General features: G+C 48.2%; 1 protein-coding gene across 1 annotated transcript in view; it reads left to right on the top strand.

Moving 5' to 3' along the window:
- The window catches only part of CRYL1 (crystallin, lambda 1), a 59,384-nt gene that overhangs the window by 34,609 nt on the left and 3,078 nt on the right, over nucleotides 1-21,697 (top strand). The window contains exons 4-6 of the mRNA XM_010851177.1: nucleotides 8,665-8,826; nucleotides 10,628-10,822; nucleotides 19,825-19,930. Of these exons, the coding sequence (XP_010849479.1) occupies nucleotides 8,665-8,826; nucleotides 10,628-10,822; nucleotides 19,825-19,930 (463 nt within the window). The remainder of the gene's footprint in view (nucleotides 1-8,664; nucleotides 8,827-10,627; nucleotides 10,823-19,824; nucleotides 19,931-21,697) is intronic.

Raw genomic sequence — 21,697 nt, 5'->3', positions numbered from 1 at the left:
ATCAAAATGTTTTGTAATGTTTTGCAAAGACCTTTAGAATTACGGACTTCATGTCAGTGAAGTGGAGGAGTCTGGCTTTGGAGGGGGGCTCCTTACCCAGACTCTCTGCCTCAGCCCCCTCCACTGTAAAATGAGGCGATCATGGAGCTGCTCCATTGTCATGAGAGCTGAGTGGGCATCTGTGAATTAAACAAGCTCCTTTTTATCAGCACCCAAGCAGCGCCTGGCTCAGAAGAAGTCGGCAAAGTGGGCTCACCCTTCAGCCCCTCGGTATCCCCATTTATGACCAGGGAACCAAACTGACCAAGGGTAAACATGCAGTCAGTGGTAGGTCAGTGTTTATCTTCTCATATCAGATTGGGTTTCTGAGCCAGAAGTGAATGTAAGATTTCTGGCTCAGTGATGCATTTTCCCTCACGATCCTGGAATTGGATGAATGTTGCATCTCATGTGAACTCTTTCCCACATCAGCAATTCTCAGAGTTAGAGAGACTGGGCAGGTGGGCTCTCAGACCCAGGAAGGACACCTGGAATTGCCCGAATCTTCGGATTTTTCACATTAAGCAAGTTAGAAGTTGGAATTTTTATTTCTGATTTTAAAATCTTGGTTCAGGTTTTCTTTTTTTCTTTTTAATATTTATTTTATTACTTATTTGACCGTACCGGGTCTCAGTTGTAGCACGTGGGATCTTTTAGCTGTGGCATGCAAACTCAGTTGTGACATGTGGGATCTAGTTCCCTGACCAGGGATCCAACCCAGACACTCTGCACTGGGAATGTGGAGTCTTTCCTAATCACATTGTGACCGTGTGTGACCTCTGACCACAATCTGGTATATTAATTCTGTTTGACACTCCTGTTCCCTTTGAGAACCTTCATGAGTATTTTCTTCTTTACCACTTTTGTTTTACTTCCTTCAGAGATGTTTCTCTCAGGCTGGTAGACATGTATAAAACCCTGTTGTTTCAATGGTGACTTAGCGAGTGTTAGAGTTTTATATCCAGTCTTCATTACAAAACACATTTTGGGTAGGAGGAGGAGGTCTAACAAAGGCTTAACATAGATGTAAAAATACTTAACAGAATATTAGCAAATCAGATCTAAAAATATACATCAGTTCAGTTCAGTCACTCAGTCGTGTCCGACTTTTTGCAACCCCATGAATCGCAGCATGCCAGGCCTCCCTGTCCATCACCAACTCCCGGAGTTCACCCAGACTCACGTCCATTGAGTCAGTGATGCCATCCAGCCATCTCATCCTCTGTCGTCCCCTATCGAAGTTATACAAGGCTGGTTCAATACTTGAAAACAAATTAATGTAAACCATTACAATGCACTGCTGTTATTTTTGCTTTGGATGTTCACTTATATTTTAGAGCAATTGAAAACAAAACATTTATTTTATCTTCATTTACTCCATTTCCAGTGTTCTTCATTTCTTTATATAGATCCAGTTTTCTCTCTGGTTAGTTTTTTTTCCTTCTGCCTGCAGACTTTCCCTTAAAATTTATTCCTATTCTTAGATTCACAGGTTGGCTTGGAATGAATTCCTAAACTTACTGTTTTTCTCGGAAAAGTTTTTGTTTCTTCATTTTTGAAAGATGTTTTTACTGACTGTAGAACTGTGAGTTGACAGGTATTTTTTCTTTTAGCACTTAAAAATGTCACTCCATTACTTTCCATCTTCTATGATCTCTCAAAAAGTCTTAATTTCGTTCTTGTATATATTATGTGATTCTTTCTCTGACTGCCTTCAGTATTTCTTTGTCTGCTTTACTCAGCAGTTTGAACATAACATACCTCTTTATCCCCAAATCCACAACCATGTGTGTGGATTTGGGGGTAAAGAAGGGTATTTATCTTGCATTGTGTTCTCTCAGCTTCATGCTTGTGTAATTTGGGATTTTCTTTAGTTTTGGATATTCTCAGCCATTATTTCCTGGAATGTTGTCTTCTGCCCCATTCCCTGACCCTAGAAATGTTTGGATTTCAGTCACACATGTGATAGATCATTTGATAATTTTCCTGCAGGTCCTGGATGCTCTGTATATGCTCCTCAATCTTTTTGCTCTTTGTTTTTCACTTTGGCTAATTTCCATTGACTGGTCTGCAGTTCACTGATTCTTTCCCAACTGTGTTGAGTCTACTGATGAGTCAGTCAAAGGCATTCTTCATCTCTCCTTTGTTTTTAATTTTTAGCATTCTCTTTGATATTGTCTTCCAGTTTCTATTTCTCTGCTGAAATCACCCATATAATGTTGTCCACATTTTTCACCCCAGAGCCTTTAATATTTTTAATCACAGTTACTTAAAATTCAATGTCAGATTGTACCAGTATCTGAATCATACCAGGATCTGGTCCTGTGATCCCTCTGTCTCTTGGGTGTGCACTTTTTTGTATGCCTCATAATTTTTTGTTTTTGAAATCCGGACATTTTGAGCAGGACAGCAGATTTACGCCTGGGATTTGACACACCTTTCTTCCTACAAGGCTTTTGTTGTAAGGATTTGAGTTGATCTAGTTAGGAGTTGGGCAAGTTTTAAGGTTTGCAAGTTTCTGTAGTCACCCTTGGTGCATACAAGTTTCAAATCCTTAAGCAATACCTGTGTTTAGGGTGTTCTCCCTCACTATGTTCTCCACCCTCAGCTTTCAGTCTTCCCTTTGCAGTGCTCTCAGAGAGAGTCTCTTTCCATGTTCTTGCTCTGTCCCTTCCCAGAAGTGTTCTTTTCTCACTAGTTACTTAACACTTGCTGGCCTGGGAAGGGTCTTCTCTTGGGATTCTGATTAAGCCTTTGTCTCGTTCAGGCTTCCCTGGTGGCTCAGATGGCAAAGAATCTGCCTACAGTGCAAGAGACCCAGTTTCGATCCCTGGGTTGGGAAGATCCCCTGGAGAAGAAAATGGCAACGCATTCCAGTATTCTTGCCTGGGAAATCCCTGAAAAGAGGAGCTGGGCGGGCTACCGTCCATGGGGTCGCGAAGAGTTGGACATGACTGAATGACTAACGCTAGCATTCATTCCTCTTCCTCCCCCAGGCATAAGGGTTTTTATTTCAGTTCCCTTCCCCCACCTAGAGTGAGTTTTCAGTAATGGTAGGTTTTGTGCTTTTGTCTGCATACACTTCAGCGAATTAAGATGTATTTATGTCACATGCTGAAGGACTCAGATGTTGGACCACAGTTTACCTGTATGTTAGAACTTTTCAACATTTCTACATGTTTTTAAAAAATCTTTAAAAAAATTATTTCTTTTTATTTTTATAATTAATTAATTAATTAACTTTTGGGTGTGCTGAGTCATCACTTGCTGCATGGGCTTTTCTCCAGTTGCCCAAGTGGGGGCCGCTATCTAGTTCGGTGGGGGCCGAGTGCAGGGGCCTCTCATTGCGGTGGCTTCTCTGGTTGTGGAGCACAGGCCCTGGGCACAGGGGCTTCAGTAGTCGTAGCGTGTGGGCTCACTAGTTGTGGCACACAGGCTTATTGCTCTGAAGCATGTGAGATCTTTGTGGACCAGGAATCAAACCTGTGTCTCCTGCATTGGCAGGCAGCCTCTTAGCCACCACCAGGGAAGTCCTAGAATATTTTAAATTATAATATTTTTTTATGTCAAGCATTTTAACTTAATTGTAAATAAATGATATCCTAAAAGGTATTAAAAAACTTGTTGGAATGAGATGGGGATAGACACACCATCAGGCCAGCAGTTGTCACCTGTGTCCCTTCTCTCACCTCCATCCCCTATGGTTACTTGAGGAAAGACCTCTGCTGGAAGCAGACCACAGCCACCCTGGTCACCTCAACACCCAATCCCCAGGACATTCCTCAGGACAGCCTGCTCTGCTTTTTACTTTAGAAAAGTCTCTAATTGAGTATAGTTTATTCTAGATTACTATAGAACATTGTTTAGGATTTATAATATGCTTTAAAAGTATTTTGATTTTTAATGAAAAATGTGAGGCTTTGGTTAGAGCACAGTGCAGTTTATTATCTGTGATGTTGAAAACCTGTACTTTAACACATGCTATTTGTTCTACAATAAGAAGATTTATGGGATTTTTTTTTTTTGTAATTATAACATCTACCTCTTGAGAAATCTAGTCATAGTAGTCTATTAATCTGATAGATTTTTAACAATTGTGCTCTTTCAAGAAATAGTGGGACTTCCCTAGTGGTGCAGTGGATAAGAATTGGCCTGCCAATGCAGGGAACACGGGTTCAGTTCCTGGTCCAGGAAGATTTCATATGCTGCAGAGCACCTAAGCCCATGAGCCACAGCTACTGAGTCCACCCTCTAGAGCCCATGACTCGCAACCTCTGAAGCCCATGCGCCTAGAGCCCATGCTCTATAACAAGAGAAGCCACCTCAGTGTGAAGCCTGTGCACTGCACCTAGAGAGTAGCCCCCACTTGATGCAACTAGAGGAAGCCCCCACAAAGCACAAAGACCTAGTGCAGCCAAAAATAAATAAATTGATAAATAATTTTTAGAAATAAAGAAATAGTTAATAATAATAAAAAAGAAATTGCTGATGATTAAACAGATTTCCCAGTATTCAGGTATGGATGTGAGAGTTGGACCATAAAGAAAGCTGAGTGCCAAAGAATTGATGCTTTTGAACTGTGGTGTTGGAGAAGACTTTTGAGAGTCCCTTGGACTGCAAGGAGATCCAACCAGTCCATTCTAAAGGAAATCAGTCCTGAGTATTCACTGAAAGGACCGATGCTGAAGCTCCAATACTTTGGCCACCTAATTCAAAGAACTGACTCATTGGAAAAGACCCTGATGCTGGGAAAGATTGAAGGCAGGAGGAGAAGGGGACGACAGAGGATGAGATGATTGGATGGCATCACTGACTCATTGGGCAGGAGTTGAGCAAGCTCTGGGAGTTGGTGATGGATAGGGAAGCATGACATGCTGCAGTCCATGGGGTCGCAGAGTTGGACATGACTGAGCAACTGAACTGAACTGAAACATGTTGAAGCAAGAAATTGCTGATGACTAAAGAGGTTGAAGCAAGAGATGTATTTAGTGCAAAGAGACAGAAATTGTGATGTAGATCATGTCCACCCTCAAGTTGAGAATGGATTCCTTTCTGCCATGGTTACAGTAGGATTTTAGCTCAAATTTCCTTTCTTGCCATCTCTTTCCTGCTAAAACTGGCAAATAGAACTTCTTTGCATGTAAAATATCTTAAGCACCAAAGTCTTCTAGTTTAGTTTTTCTTTCTAAAGAAAGAAGTTCTAGTTTTTCTTTTCTATCTGGAAAGAACATTGAAGACTGTTTCCAGATATTTCGCACTGACAAATGTAGATTTTTCTAGCAACAGGATGCCTATCTAAGATGCATGACTTGCCTTTAAAAAAAAATCAATGAAATTTCATTTTCCCCATGAAAGTATTTGTTTTGGAAGCTGCACAGGGTTGCACAGCGAGTGGATCATCTGCAGAAGTCAGCGCCCTCTCAACCAGTCCCGCCTTTGCCTGGGGATCAGTCCAGAACCCCACCTCGTGGCCACGCCCCCTCCCCAAAACCACCCTGCAGGGTCTGAGTGCTGTCCTTGGTGAATTCTACTGATCTGTGTGCTAAGTCACTTCAGTCGCATCCAACTCTTTGTGAATAAAACACTAAAGTATATAAATTGTTTACTTTAAAAAATTATAAGTAAATGAAAGAGAACAACAAGTTAGACCTGTAATAATACCATCATCCAGTGTCCTTTTAAGTCTTTTCTGCTGCTGCTGTGTAATCTTCTGATGTGCCGATAACAGTTGTGATACTTGGAAAGTTCCTTACACTTTCCTTGTCCTCAGAATCTGAGCTAGTGGTTGTGTGTGAGATTATCACTTATTATAGATACATCTCTCCCACTTCAAAACAAACAAAACACAAATAATAGCCGTTGCTTAGAAAATGTCAGAGTTTAATGAAGCAAAGTCAAGCTAGTTACCTTCAGCAGTGAAAGAGAATTTTTGCTGACACTCGACGTCTAGTGGCTTTCCCTGGACGGGCCCTGGAAAGGCTCGGTGAGCCCCGAGGCACTCTCACCTACTGGGAGCGGGATGTATGTCTAGCTGTTTGCTGTCACTTCCTCCCAACTGTCCATGGTCACCAAGCGAGAGCAGCCGCTCTCAGCTTCACAATCCACCCAAAAGATAACCGTCCCGAGTAACAGTCTGCAGACCCCAGTTCTCAGACAAGCAGTGAGCAACAGCGAGATGATGAACTCAAGGCTTGACATAGACAGAGGCGTCTTAACCCTGGCCCAGCACATGGAACACAAGTGGGTTAACAACGATGGCAACAATGAAACTTCAAGCAAATGCACTGTTAAAACCCTTACATAATTGTAGCAGGCTTGGATTTCCTCTGCTTCGAGTGTTCTTGCCTCTTTGATAATCAGACGATCTAAAGAAAGGCATAGAATTTCAGGGGAGAATCTGCAGGCCAGGCTCACAATGAGGCCATTCACAGGGCTCTTTCATTAGCCTGCACAGTATCGGCATCACGATTCATCTCTGGCTTCACTACAAGGCTCCATTTAAACCCAACCCAACTCGCAGACTTAACTGATCCAGGAATTACTCAATACAGCCCGCCAGCTACTGTAGCTTTTCCCCTTTGATAAGGGGTTTAACACAATGGGCTTCACAGTTCTTAAATGACTCTACTTTTTTCACCCGGTCTTTGAGATGTGGTGCTTATGTGACCTTTTGTTCTGAATAAAATTTCACGTGGTGTGACTATATTTTTTAAAACTACTAACAGACCCAATATTGACGCCTTACCCATGGAGGAAAGCTTTTAAAACCTTGTAGATGGTATAGAAATGAAATTCATGTCATTTACCCAGCTAACTTCACTCTATTAGATTATTAGATATTATTAAACCTGAAAATATTTTATTTTGGGGGTGATTTGATAAAGTTACAGGCAGTACTTCTGCATTTTGCGTCGACTTTTGCAGGCTGCTGGTTGTCTTCTGGTTTGTGCAGTTTCTGCCTCCACAGGACCAGGGCACCCTCAGCAAGTTCCTGGTGGGGAGGGCAGTGGGGAGCCTGATCTCAGAGTGGGAGACCATCAGGAATGAATGTATTTGGCCACAAACCACTGGGAGTGCGGTTGGCCCCCATTGCACCTGAGAACTGTGGGTCTCAGACTTCATTGAACACAAGTCATCAGAGTGACGGATAAGCATGCAGGTGCCCAGGCCCCATCCTGAATCTGACTCAGTACGTCTGCAGTGGGGGCCTGAGGATTTGCATGGTTAACAAGCACAGTTGATTCTGTTATCAGACCCCACTAAGAACCATTACCCCAAATTCACTGGGGACTGTGGGAACTCAGGGACCCTTGTTAGTAGGAGTGACTCCTGGTGGGATTTCCTGGGGCAGTGCTGGGAAGGGAGGGCGCACCTGAAGGTCCAACTAGCATCCCCTTCTGTTCCCAGTCTCTCCACAGCAGGGCAGCAGCTGCCCTGAGCATCCAGTTCCCAGGGACCTGCCTGTGGGCCTGTGTTTGGGCATCTGAGAACGGCTTCCCACAGCCCCCATCCCCCCACCCCCTGCCTGCTCTGCGCATAATCTGAATTTCCGAACAGTCATTATCTGCGATATTTAATCCAAATTCGCTTCTCTACCCTCCTCCGTTTCCCCTTATTAAAATAATTTTAGAGTTTTAGTAACAGAGGTCTTTTTCAAAGGATTTCTGATAAGAAGTGGACTCTCAAGAAGCCTTTTGGGAATTATGGATGTAGCATGTGTTTGCTGATTTCATGAAGATAAGATTTTTCCTTGAAGATAAGTCGATCTGATGATCAGGACACACAAGTGGTGGTGACTATTGTTGATATTCATACACTTCACCTGCAGTGCTGTTGTGTATTCTGTTTGTAGAATCCACCCCCATACAGTTGGAGGGCTTTTTTATTATGAGAATTTTCAGCCTGACACAGAACTAGAAAATACAGTTCCCAGAGTTACCAAGATCTGTCGTACTTTTTGACAGCTATTTTTCTCCTGTTCTTAAATATTTAAAAAATTTTTATTTTTGTATTTTATATAGTTCTTTTTAAATTTATTTTTAATTGGAGTATAATGGCTTTACAGTGTTGTGTTGGTGTCTGCTGTACAATGAAGTGAATCAGCTCTCTCTTGAGCCTCCCTCCCACCCCCCATCCCACCCCTCTAGGTCATCACAGACCACGGAGCTGAACTTCCTGTGTTACACAGCAGCTTCCCACCAGCTCTCTGTTTTACACAGAGTAGTATATAAATGGGGGCTTCCCCAGTGGCTCAGATGGCAAAGAATCCACCTGTAATGCAGGAGACGTGGGTTCTATCCCTGGGTCGGGAAGATCCCCTGGAGGAGGAAATGACAACCCACTCCTGTATTCTTGCCTGGAGAATCCCATGCACAGAGGAGCATGGCGGGCTGCAGAGTCACAAAGAGTCGGACATGACTGAAGTGACCGAGCACACACCCTGTATATGTGTCAGTACTGCTCTCTCAGTTCCCCACTGTGTTCACAAGTCCATTCTCTACCTGTTCTTGAACGTTGCTGGTGGTTCTCTAATTGGTTCATTTTGGGAAGGACGCAAACACGAGATGCTTTGCTTGGGCCTGAGTGTGGCGACCCTGTGTGATAACGTGAGGTTGTCCTTTTTAGGAATGTGTCCCGGAGAACCTGGAGCTGAAGCGGAAGCTGTTCGCTCAGCTGGACAAAATCGCCGACGACCACCTCATCTTGAGCAGCTCCAGCTCATGCCTCCTGCCCTCCAAGCTGTTCGCCGGCTTGGCGCACGTGAAGCAGTGCCTGGTGGCCCACCCCGTGAGTATGTCCAGCCAGGAAACCCAGCGAGTCTCGTTTGGGTTTCCAGGAGCAATTCATCTCGATGAACCTACTTGTGCTTTTTAACTGCTTTTTAACATATGAGATGTAATTCATATATCACACAATTCAACTTGTACAATCTAGTATATTTTTAGTATATTTAGCTTTTTAGTATATTTAGCAAGTTGGACGTTATCATCATTTTAAAAAGAATTTTATCCAGAATTCCTTGAATTGTATCTTGTATCTCATGCGTTGTGAGAAAGAGTGAACAAATCTTACAGACTTCTGGCCTCAAGTCACTCACTGTCACAGGCCTGGGGTGCTGTGGTGAGGTCGGCTCCCACCACCTGAGTTGATTTAGGACAGGTGGGGCATGTGCTCAGGTGAGGGGGAGAGACCAGGGCATAGTTACAACTATGACTCGGGGAACGGGGAGGCCATGTGTGGTCTCAGCGTGCCTATGGCGCCATGTCTCCTGGAGGGGTCTGAGTGGGCAGAGGGAAGCTGGCTGCCAGGGCGGCCCGGGGACAGTAGGGCTTAAAGGAAGTGTGGGTAGGAAGTCTGCAAGGCAGCCTGCGAGCGAGACTGAGACAGGAGTGAGCCAGATGCACAGAAAGACGCCTTTTACCTGTTTGTCCTGACCTGTGTTCTGCCCCTACAAGGCTCACAGCACTGCAGAGACCCCAAGCCCAACACCCCTGTCTTCCCATAAAGAGAAGTTCATCACGGACAGACATGCTCTCTGTTCTTATAATTCTGATGTTTAAAAAGGCCAGAGGTCACATATCTCTGTAGGAACTCAGTGACTCCAGTCAGGGGGTCAGTGATTCAGCTGAGTATTTATAGTTTATTTGAAGTAGGTGCTCCCCCAGGACAGGCTGGGAGCAGAGGAAACCTCCAAGGTGTGAGGGCCAGCTGGCTGCCCCTCCAGGCTGTTCCAGGGGAAATATGTTCTCTCTCCTGTGGAAATCATTTTAAAATGGATGCCTCTTGTACTTTTTGGTAAATGTGAGATTTTTACCCATTTTCACCCATACTCGGAGGAAAAACATTAAAATACAATATCGTTTGGGGAAAGAGTTTAGCGAGCGTGCATCTGCTTAGTGGTGAGGGTTATTAGCAAGCCTTTTGTCAAATAGCATTTTCTTTAGAGGTAGGAGAACTCTCTCTAAGAATCTTCAAGAAGGATTTCTCAAAGTAAACCGAGAAAACCAAAGCCAAGAAACCACAAGAACCAATGCTGGTCAGGCAAGCCGTCCCACTGCGGGCAGACTCTCTTCCTGTCTCAGATGACACTCGGTGCTGAGGCTCTAGGGCGTTGCCTGTGTGACTCGTGGGTGAGATTTGATCGGGGGAGCCAATGTTTGAGGCTCAGCATGGAGACATTAAGGGAGTTCCAGGTTTGAGGAAGATACTACCCATAGCACCGATGCGGTAGAATGGCAGTGACTCATGTGGGAAGAGAAGGCTGGGCGAAGGTTGGGAGAAGCCTGTGAGGGTTGGACAGCTGGTGGCAGAGCCCCGGGAAGTGAGTGGTAAACGTGCAGGGGGCCCACTGGCACCCGTGAGCTGGAACCTCAGGGTTGGTTACAATGCCTGCAGTTCTGCGCCCAAATTCTTTCTTTGTCTCCCCTCTTTGTGAACGACTTTATTCCTCCAGTTTCTTGTCATCGGATGGGCCCCTCATTCCTGTGTTGAACCTGCCCCCCACCCACCCTGACCATTCAGGATCGTGAGTGACACCCCGCATGCCAGAGCCGTCTTCTTAACTCTCTCCGGCCATCTCTCTCCCAAGGTCAACCCACCGTATTACGTGCCGCTGGTGGAGCTGGTCCCACACCCAGAGACGGCCCCCGCCACTGTGGACAGGACCTATGCCCTGATGCGGAGGGTCGGACAGTCCCCGGTCAGGCTCCTGAGGGAGATTGACGGCTTCGCCCTGAACCGCCTCCAGTATGCGGTCATCGCTGAGGCTTGGCGGCTTGTGGAGGTGTGTGGCGGAGCTGGGGCCCCTGGCTGAGCGGGGGCGGGCAGGTGGGCTGGGGGTGGGGTTGGGGGGATGGGAGGGGCAGGAGCTTGGCGGGGTGGGCAGAGAACCAGGTGCCCGATCTGTTCCAGAGACCAGAGGCACCCCTTCCTCTCAAGAGATTCCTCTGTACCATCAGTCACAGAGGATATTCACACGTGATGAAGACTTCTATTCTTGCCCTTTCCTGTCATTTCCACAGCATTTTCTCTGTGATGTGCTGAGTTTCCCCACGGTCTCAGACTGCTCCCCACCCCCAGTGGCACTGTTTTTCAAGAGGAAAAAGAAATTATTTTTTGAGTAAACTTGTGTCCTTTAAAGGAACCCCATTTATTTCAAGAGCTTGAGGAAGAAACGGTGGATAGCTTTTAAACTTGTTAGTTCTATTCTTGTCTCACACATAGAGAGGAGTTTATATATATATATATTTATATACCTGTATATTTACATATGGACTTCCCAGGTGGTTCTAGTGGTAAAGAACCCACCTGCCAATGCAGGAGACACTGGTTCGATCCCTGGGTCAGGAAGGCCCCCTGGAGGAGAGCATGGCAACCCACTCCAGTATTCTTGTCTGGAAAATCCCATGAACAGAGGAGCCTGGCGGCTACAGTCCATGGGGTTGCAAAGAGTCAGACATGCCTGAAGTGACTTAGCACACAGAGGTTTGTCGGTTTCTTGAAGAGAAGGCTTTTGGTTTCATTGATTTTTTTCTTCCCCCTTATGGTTTTCCTGTTTTTCGTCTCATCAGCTCTGGAGAGAGGGTGTCCCTTCATCCTTGCAGCCAAGCAGGAGAGAGAAATTCTAGAGGAGATGGGGTGGGAGGGTAGGGCCCGCAACTGCGGGCCTGTCGTAGTGGGGAACAAGTGGGGGACACGACCAGGGGTCGGGGCGGGGTGGGCAGGAACGGGCTCCCGGGGCACAGGGTCCCACCCCCGGCCGCGACTGCATGAGGGCTGGTGGGCGCTCACAGCCACTCAGTCCTTTTTCTGTGGCCCGTTCGGCTGCAGAATTGGGCCAGAGCAGCCCTAGTTAGCAGCAGCGCTAATTGGCCGGGAAACACTGACAACCGCAGCCTAGGGGCCCAGAGTTAGGTCTGTGGGTGATGGATCCTGTTGCTGGGAAAGTGCTTTTCAGCTCATCCTCTTAAGCTGATGGGCATGATGAGGGAAGAAGCGCTCAGGTGATAGACTGTTGCCCAGACAGTGGCTGAGCTTGCACTGCTCGTAAATTCCTGTCCTGTTGCAAGAGGGTCGTGGAGGTGAGCGGCGGTGAATCACAGAGCCTCTGAAGATTCTCAGTTCGTTGGAATGTGGGGGTGGTAATGAGCTTCAGATTGCTGAGCTCAGGTGTTGTTCACGCTTCTGAGAAACAGAACCTCCAAATGGATATCTGCCCATGGGTCCTGAGCTGCAGGGCTTCCAGGGCTTCCATTCTGGTGTTCAGTTCGGGACGTAGTATCTGCGGTCCGTACAGGACCTTTGGAGAGAGTCCAGGCCTCTGTGGCCCAGCTTTATTCTGGACATGGATGCAGCCACTGTGAGCACTGCTTTCAGCTACTAAGGTGCATCTCAAAGGTCACCTGGTAAAATGAGCAGACCAGGCTTTCTGTGGTTAAACTCCATCAAGTGTTTCTGTTGAGTGTAGTTTAGGACAGTGCAATGTTTCCCTGCAGCAAACTTTAATCAAGTCTAATTGCTTACATACCTGATACCATGTGAATACAGCTGTTTCTTTAAATACATGTTTTATTTTTCTATTTTTGGCTGTGATGGGTCTTTGTCTAATAAATGTTTTCATTAATTTTTCCATTATTGACTGTGCTGGGTCTCTGTTGCTGCTCAGGCTTTTCTCTAGTTGCGCTGCAGGAGCTTCTCATCTCAGTGGCTTCCTTTGCTGTGGAGAAAGGCTCTCGAGTGTTCGGGCTCCAGTAGTTGTGGAACACGGCCTTAGTTGCTCCTCAGTATGTGAGATCTTCCCAGACCAGGGATCAAACAGGTGTCTCCTGCATCAGTAGGTAGATTCTTTACCTCTGAACCACCAGGGAAGCCCAACGTTGATTTTTTAAAACGATTTAATTCACTTTCACTTAGAACACAAACATGTCTGAACAACGAACACTAGGTTTTCGCTTCTCCCCCCATCTTACCCAACCGCCAGATGGCATCTCCCTCATCCCGCTGGCCTCCTGCTTGGCATCTTGGCATCGTCGTGCAGCCTTTGATTTCAGGAGCGGAGGTGAAGATGGCAGCCTGCTTTTCCTCATCTCTGTCGTGTGAACAAAGGGTCCCTCCAAAGGTGGCGGCCAGATGGGGCAACTCCTCAGGCCTGAGAGGAAGTCCCTTCTCCGGTCACCGCGAGTCTGGTGCTCCTGGGCCAGACCTGCTACGGGGTGGTGAGCTCCTGGCCTCGTCCTGAGAGTGTGCTTAGACTTGGGGGAACAGCAGCTCCTTGGCAGAGGGGGCGGCTGGGGGAGGTGGTGCGGTCCAGGGAGTCTGGGGACGAGAGGACCTGAGGCTGTAGATGCGTGAGGAGCGCTCACACCGCTCTCACTTGGGCTGTGATCACCTGGAGGCATGAGGTCCTTGGCTTTCTTCTCTCCTTTCAGAGCCAGGGTCAGTGTGCGTGCCCCTAGTTCCCCAAGTCCAAGTTCATCCAGGAAGTTTACTACTCACACACACGACCTCTGAGAAGGACCTTCACTGAGTCTAGGGGTGGCAGAGGGAGTTTTTTCCACGAATACCACCCTGAGTGGGTCCCCTGCAGCCCAGTAAGTACAGGCCCTCCCAGCTGTTCTGGAATAAAACCGGAACAAATGGACAGCGAGGAGGCGAAGGAAAGCACAGGCCCAGGCTGAGCCACACGCTCCCTGTCCCTGGATCAGGGAGTCTGCAGCCTCGACAAGAGGAAGCAAGTTCAAAGCCCGGCTCCAGGTGGTGGGTGTGGGGCTGGTTAGAAGGTTTCTTCAGAGGAAGGTGCTGGAAATAACAGGGCTGCTTCAGCGTGACTCACCTGGCACGTGGCCAGAAGGGAAAAGCGGCTTGAATGAAGTGCTGCTGAACAGACCTTGGCGACACCCGTCTGTGTATTTGGCAGGGAGATTCGTGTAGAAGGATGTGAAGGGAAGTCAGAGGAGTCAAGAAGGAGCTGGGCTCCTGCCTCCATGCCACCACACCCTCCACTGTAGGACTCTCTACATTTTATGTTGTCTAAAATTTAAACTTGAAGGTTTAGGGATTGGGAATTCCTTGGTTTCCCAGTGGTTAGGGCTCCACTGCTGAGGGCCTGGTTTCCATCCGTGGTCTGGGAACTAAGATCCTACAAGCCACATGCCCCCTCCTCCCCCTCAAGAAAAAGTTTAAGGGTTTAAAAAAATAAATTTATTGTCTATTTATTTATTTGGCTATGCCATACAGCTTGTGGGATCTTAGTTCCCCAACCAGGGATTGAACCTGGACCCCCAGCAGTGAATGTTCAGAGTCCTAACCACAGGACCACCAGGGGACTCCTACCAACCTCCAGATTAACCGACACCTGCTTTCTCAGCTGTTAGTTGGAAGAGCCTCCTGTCAATGGCCTTTCATTCAGAGGTCGATGGAACGGGAGATGCTTTTTGTTACAGGACAGGTCTGGAAGGACCCCATGGTCTCAGCATTTTTAAGAAGCCCCAGAGCTATATCAGAAGCACACCCACCGCTCAGCAAGTGTTTAATGTCTTGCATTGACCACTGGGAGCCAATCAGGTAAACCAGAGGCCACTCATAGCTGACCTGAGTTACTCCACATGTGACAAACTGTGGAGCCGGAAGGCTGCAGGAGCTTTTCTAAGGCCAGTGGTGGTTTTGCGCAGACTTGAGCTTCCTGGGTGGCTCAGACGGTAAACAATCTGCCTGCAGTGCAGGAGACGCGAGTTCAATCCCGCATCAGTTAATTAGAACTCTTCCAGCAGCGATGGTCTGTAAGAAGTAGACCATTTTTATAACAGTGTTTACTGTTTTATAGGAGGTGACTTTATGAGTAGCCACAGTGGCGAGCAGTAAAGCCCTATTCAAAGGAGACATGCTGCTGATGTATTATTTTAGAGACAACTCCAGCCCCATTAACAGATAAACATAATGAAAACACCAACCACACATTCAATTAAAAAAAAAAAAAACCTGTCTGGCATGCCTGGGGTTACTCTTACAGTGTTTAAAGCAAAAGCATTATGCTAGTGTTCTAACAGCTCTAAAAAAGAAACAAAGTGAGGTGCTGTTACTCTAACACCTGACTGCCTGTCCTCTCCCACAGGTGCTCGGGCAGTGAGAGGTTTCAGCTCCTCTGGTGTGAGCTGACAGGCAGGCCGGGGGCCCCTGATGGAGGTGGGGGGTGGGGTGGGAATGAGTGCCCAGGAGAGGAGGCAGAGAAGGGGGCCACAGGTAACAGCTGGACAGGAGCCTATTCGTCCCGCCCCCAGTGCAGGCGGGAGCTGGCCCTGGAGGTCAGAGGGGCAGAGACTGGGTTGTGTGTGCCTGCTGTTGGGGGAGGGGGGCTTTCACTGCTTGATTCAAAGTGAAAGTGTTGGTCCCTCAGTCGTGTCCGACTCTCTGCGACCCCATGGACCTTGGAATTCCCCAGGCAGGATCACTGGGGTGGGTTGCCATCAAACCTCTGTGTAAAGAGCTTCCTTCCCAAGGACCCTCAGTCCTGGCCTCACCAAGCCCCGGTGCACTTGTATTTGCCCAAACAAAGGATTTTGCTGTGAATGGTTTTAAGGTTCAGACTTTTTGTTTCTATTGGCCTCTTTACCACCGGTGTTTTTCTTCCTGAGAGCTTTGTCACGAGAGAAGTGGGTAACACCACTGTGGCCCAAACAGCTCTGGACTGTCCTTTTGTTGTTCAGTTGCTCAGTCGTGTCCAACTCTGCAACTCCATGGACTGCAGCACGCCAGGCTTCCCTGTCCTTCACCTTCTCCTGGAGTCTGCTCAAGTTCATGTCCATTGAGTCTGTGATGCCATTCAACCATCTCATCCTCTGTCGTCCCCTTTTCCTCCTGTCTTCAGTGTTTCCCAATGAGTCAGTTCCTCGCATCAGGTGGCCAAAGTATTGGAGCTTCAGCATTAGCATCAGTCCTTACAACGAATATTCAGGACTGATTTCCTTTAAGACTGTCCCTTGGATCCGCACTAAGTCTTTCCTCTCCTTCCCTTTCATTTTTTGGTTTATTTCCACTGAAGGCTTTATTCTCAAAAATACTCACAGGGAAAATACCACTTCTGTTCCCTATCCTGAGTTAGAGTGCTTTTATTTTTTCTGCGTTCTTGTCTAGTCTGTGTTAAGAATACTTTCCTTGAGTTTTTGTTCATTTTTAACGGCTCGTGATATTTTGTTTCATTGATCTTTTTGAAAAAAATGAACCTTTCCCCTGTTGTGGGATGTTTTAAGGTCATTTCAGGTGTTCTGCCTTACGGTGCCTCCTTGCACGTTCAGTCTCCTCCTCTGGTCCTTCTCCCAGAACGACTCAGGCAGCAGGGTCGCCCCATCCAAAGGGATACCTTACCGGAGCTTGGGCCCACCTGGGGCTGCACATCCCAGGGGCCCTGCCAGCCAGAATAGTCCTCTTCGTGTCTCTCATCACCTCCCCCCGCCCAGGATCCTGTCTGAGGCTCTGGACACAGGGGCGGGAGGGTTGTGATCCAGTGCCCGGTTGCATCAGCTAAGCGTGTTCAGTCAGCTCGTCTCCAAGGTGCTCGGAGCCCGGTCATCCTGAAGGAATGGCCCCGCCCTGCTTCCCAGAAAATGCACAGCTCATGGACCGCCAGCCTAGGGGTGACTAGAGCTGGCCGGCAGCACTGGGCAGTCCTTCCTGTGAAGTCCTGTCCTGTCCTTGCCCCACCTCCTCCAGGAAGGAGCTGTGGGTGGGGACGGGCAGAGGGGGCCTTTTTCAGTCTCGCTCTGGAGCCAGTTTCGTGGTGCACGTCGGACATGTGCTGCCTGGCAACGAGTGTAGAGAGGAAACACGCAAGTGTGTGTGCGTGGAGGGAATGAATTCATGGCTCCAGGTACTTCCTCATGAGAAAAGCTGGCCTCCTCGTCACCATGGTAGTTCTTAGTTTAAACTCCACTGTCTGTAACTGCCTTATTCTGAATCTTGGATCTGTACGGGCTATGGGGTTAGACTTTGTAAAGGTGGGCCCGGCGCCCCCAGTTGGGCTTTACCGTCTTGCATTAAGGTCATTCCCATGTGGCTCGAGCTTGACCGTCTCTGGGAATCTGGGGTTAAGCCTCAAGGGGCCTCTTTCCCTGAGACCCCTTGTCCTGAGCCTCTGACAGGGGTGATTCTGGACCATCTCAGGCTTCACTCATTCTCACCCTCAGATACAACATTTCATTGCCTAACACATAACCAAGTAAAACGTTTTTTTGCCTCGGTCAAGACACTGGATTGAGGCCTGAATGGCTCTGGTTGTGGGCTGGGAAACTTGTATATAACTTTGTCCCAATTCCTGGGGGGCAAGTCTGTTCCTGGTGGTGGTGGTGCTGGCTGAGGTGGAGAAGTGTTTGCACAAGAAAAAGTTGAAAATTCAGGACCACATGTGGTGAAAAGTAGAGCAAAACAAAGTAGAAGAAGATCAAGATCTGGGAATTAGTAATTTCTAGAAAAGGAAAAAAAAAAAGGGAGAGAGACCAGGAAAGATGGCAGGAGAAACGTGAGAAAAGCAAGTGAATAAGAGGGCATGCAAAATAAATAATTAAATGACAGAATTTAGTAGGAAAATGGGCTGATTAGAAGGAAGACTACTTCTGTAGCTGGTGATCAGTAGAGGAGATAGTCTTCAGGCTTGCCTCACTCAACACATTTTGCATCCCTGAACTGTGCACAACCCCCAAGACCTCCCCCTTCTTCCTCGTCTCCCCAGGTCCAGTCCAAGTCCCCCGGTGGGTATTTTAGAGATGTCTTCCCGCCTTCTCTCCCTGAGCACAGAGTACCAGACCCGGGATGCCTGAGGGTCCCCTGTGAGGGTTGGCCAAGCAGAGGGCTGGTCATTCTGTCACACACAGTGCTGACGGTGTTTGATACGTGTGATTAGCATCTAGTCAGCTGACTCAAGTAAGGAGATTGTTCTCAATAATCTGGGCAGACTTCATCCAATCAATTGAATGACCTTCAGGGCAGAGCTGAGGTTCCCACCAGTCAATCCTAAAAGAAATCAACCCTGAATATTCATTGGGACTGATGCTGAAGCTGAAGCTCCAGTACTTTGGCCACCTGATGCGAAGAACTGACTCATTGGAAAAGGCCCTGATGCTGGGAAAGATTGAAGGTGGGAGGAGAAGGGGATGACAGAGAATGAGATGGTTGATGGCATCACCAATTCAATGGACATGAGTTTCAGCGAGCTTCAGGAGATGGTGAAGGACAGGGAAGCCTGGAGTGCTGCAGTCCATGGGGTTGCAAAGAGAGCCAGACACAACTGAGTGACTAATACACAAAGAAGCCTACCTCAGAAAATCCATATGGAGCAGAGAGAAGCAGTTAGGAAGAGGAGACATGAAGACTTTTCCCTTTTCTAAACTTGTTCAGCTAATGAATAGCAACTGATAAAAACCTGACTGCCCTCTATGGATGAAGCAGGAGGGAAGGACCCTGAGCCCGGAGGAGGTGTGGGTCCTCCGGACCTGACAGTGTTGGGTGGTGGGAAGCCCTCTGACCCTTTGTCTAGTCAGGTCACTGTCCCCGCTCACGACACTTAACAAATCAAGAATTAACTGCTCTGGGGTGGCTCACTTTGTGGGTGTTTTGAAATCTTTGGAAGTCAGCTCTGAAAGTGCAGAACGTAGTTATGGAAGAAGAGAGCCAAGGCAAACAACATCACAGGTCAGGCTGGCCTCCGGGTCCACATCCCTCACAGTTTGGTGCTGGAATGAAAACCCCAGGCTGTTGGAATGTTGACCCAGGGACCAGGGCTGGGGGATTGGGAATCAGCCATCCTCGCCCAGCTGCCTCTCACAGCATCCCCAGGGGCCAGGGCGGCCCTGGAAGAGGACCAGGCCGAGACATGATATGGGAAGTGGGGCCCCTTGCCATCTAGCAGTCGTTTCTGGTGGTTCTGGGCGACCCCATAGGCCTCGTGTGCACTGTTTCCTCCTGACACCCCCCTAACCCCCCAGCGTTGTCACCAAGAGTGGAGGCCGGTAGACTGAGCATTTGAGTGACCTGAGTGGATCTGCTCTCATCAGTGGTCACGTGAGCCCGAGGGTGGTTTAGGACTAATAGGAAACTTGGAGGACTCTTCCTGCTGACAAGGTGCTTGACACCCTGGTACCAGCACCAGGGGCAGGGAGCCCAGGTTGCTGGGGGCATCGGCTCTTGGCGGAGGATGCGCCAGGACATCCCGGGGGTGCCGGCGGTCATGCAGGTTGTCACCATGCGTCCCTGGGCCTTCCCAAAGGAACACATGGGCGGTGGAGGCCCTGTGAACGGCAGCCCCACCTCTGCAAACACACAGCTCTGAGATGCATTTCGTCAGAGAAGCACTCTTCTACAAACTCGTTAAAAGCTGGGCAAGGCCGGGCTTGCAGGCCGGCAGAGCCTGAGGATGGCTTTCCTGCTCCTCCAATGGCCTCAGGTCTTAGATGTCAGGGGACACTTCTGGCTGTTTCCTCTGACACCCTACCCCCTGTGCCCCCATCCGCCGTGCCCCCTCCTCCCCTTCCCTGAAGCTGTGATGGGAGCTAGAGAAGCCAGGACACTGGAGGTGGGGACCATAGGGACAGGAACTGAATTGGTGTCCAACCATTTCACAAGCTGATCTTTTCTCAGGGTTCGTTCGTGTATGATCGCTGTGTGATTCCACATCTGACGAAGCCTGTTCTAGGGCTTCTGGGGTGTTTGGGGTCCTGTTTAGAGAAGTGAGGATGAGAGCAATGGTGACGAATTGCCCTCCCTATGAGCTTACCTCTGGACCCCATTCTCTCCTCTCAGGAAGGTGTGGTGTCTCCGGGTGACCTTGACCTTGTCATGTCAGACGGCCTGGGCCTGCGGTATGCGTTCATCGGGCCCCTGGAGACCATGCACCTCAACGCGGAAGGTAGGGGCTGCCGAGGGGTCTGTGCCAGTTGCTGCTTTCATAGTTTGTAAACAGGCTTGCCTTTTCTTAAACTGAGGAGAAGCAGCACCATGTAGGAGACGCTGCCTGGAGGTATGTGTCATGTTTTTCTTTTTCTTTCTTCCTTTTTTTTTTCTTGAGAAAAATAATTCAGGTATCACAAGAAATTGATAGGGAGAGACTGAGAACAGTTAATTCTCAAACAAATAGAAACAGAAGCTGATGAAACTCGAGAACAAACAGCGTTCAGACAGGAAGGAGGCCCGCGACAATTTTTCAAACAAAGCAGCTGATAAGAAAGCCTAATGGGCTGACCGTGATAGTGGTGGACAGATGTAGCTTTCAACTTCAGAGCATTCCGGGGAGCAGAGGGAGTCAGTTCTGAGATCTGGCTCAGGACCGTGGACATGTGCGTGATTCCTCACCATGCCACCAGAACGTATCGGGAATGCCTCCTTTTGGGTGTAGTTTTCGTAAAGCCAGAATCTCAGGTTAAGGCTGGTTACTAGTCTTAAAAGCTATAGTTTATCTGGAAATGGTAGACATATTTTAGGATGTGTTTTTAATCTAATAAAATAGTGCCTGAGAAAGAGGAGGCCAGCGCGCTTACTCTGCCGTGGAGTGCCAGCTGTGAGTGGTGGGTCTGGCTGGCGGGGCCCTGCTAGACTTGCAAGCTAGATGACCTCGTGCAGGTCAGTTCACTGCCCCTCAGTTTACCCACCTGTAAAACTGGTACAGCAGCCGTGACCTTCACAGGGGTGGTGTAAGCCGGATGGAGACACTGGGCTCGAGTCAAAAACGGTGAGATGAGCTAATCTCATGAGAATCTGTTTTTCCCCATCTTTTCTTATTCTGTATAAACAGCTCTTAAGCAGTTAGGTTCAAAGTCTTCTTTTTGGAGGGGGAGGGGGCCTGTGCCACGCAGCATGAGAGATCTTAGTTCCCTGACCAGGGCTCAAACCTGGGCTCCCTGCAGTGAAAGCATGGACTTGTAACCACTGGACTGCCAGGAAAGTCCCTCAGGATCTTCTAGAAAGCTAAGCTCTGTGAGTTTTTGGAAGTGGATATTGTTGACCAAGCAGAGGGCATGAATGCAAAGAAGAGGTGGGTGGGGTGGGGGTGGGGTGGGCAGCTGAGTGGGATGAAAGGTGAAGTGGCTTTTTTCCTTCCCATTGTCAGTGAGATCATTAGTCTAGAGTAATTCCCATACCACTCATCTTTCATGGTGTACAGTAGCCAAAACTACAGTTGGAAATAAAACCCTCCTTTTTGACCCTAATGGGAGGGGAGAACTTTCCTTCACTGGACTTTCCTTCACAGCACGGGTTCCAACTCGCCACAAACTTCCCGTGTCTGGAGTGAGTGCAGGCTGCTGGCCTAGCAGACAGTGGGCGTTTATCCGAGAGCTGAGAGCCTGCTGCAGAAAGTTGTCTTATGTTGCTGCTGCTGCTGCTAAGTCACTTCAGTCGTGTCCGACTCTGTGCGACCCCGTAGACGGCAGCCCACCAGGCTCCCCCGTCCCTGGGATTCTCCAGGCAAGAACACTAGAGTGGGTTGCCATTTCCTTCTCCAAAGCATGAAAGTGAAAAGTGAAAGTGAAGTCGCTCAGTCGTGTCCAACTCTTCTCGATCCCATGGACTGCAGTCTACCTCCATCCATGGGATTTTCCAGGCAAGAGTACTGGAGTGGGTGCCATTGCCTTCTCCAGTTCTTATGTTAGTAGGGCTGAAATATTAATTGGCTTTCGAG

This window comes from Bison bison, unplaced genomic scaffold (assembly GCF_000754665.1).
Source record: "Bison bison bison isolate TAMUID 2011002044 unplaced genomic scaffold, Bison_UMD1.0 scf7180017864299, whole genome shotgun sequence".
Classification (NCBI taxonomy): domain Eukaryota; kingdom Metazoa; phylum Chordata; class Mammalia; order Artiodactyla; family Bovidae; genus Bison; species Bison bison.
The sequence above is the reverse complement of the archived record's forward strand: the minus strand, read 5'-3'. Positions and strand labels throughout refer to the sequence as shown.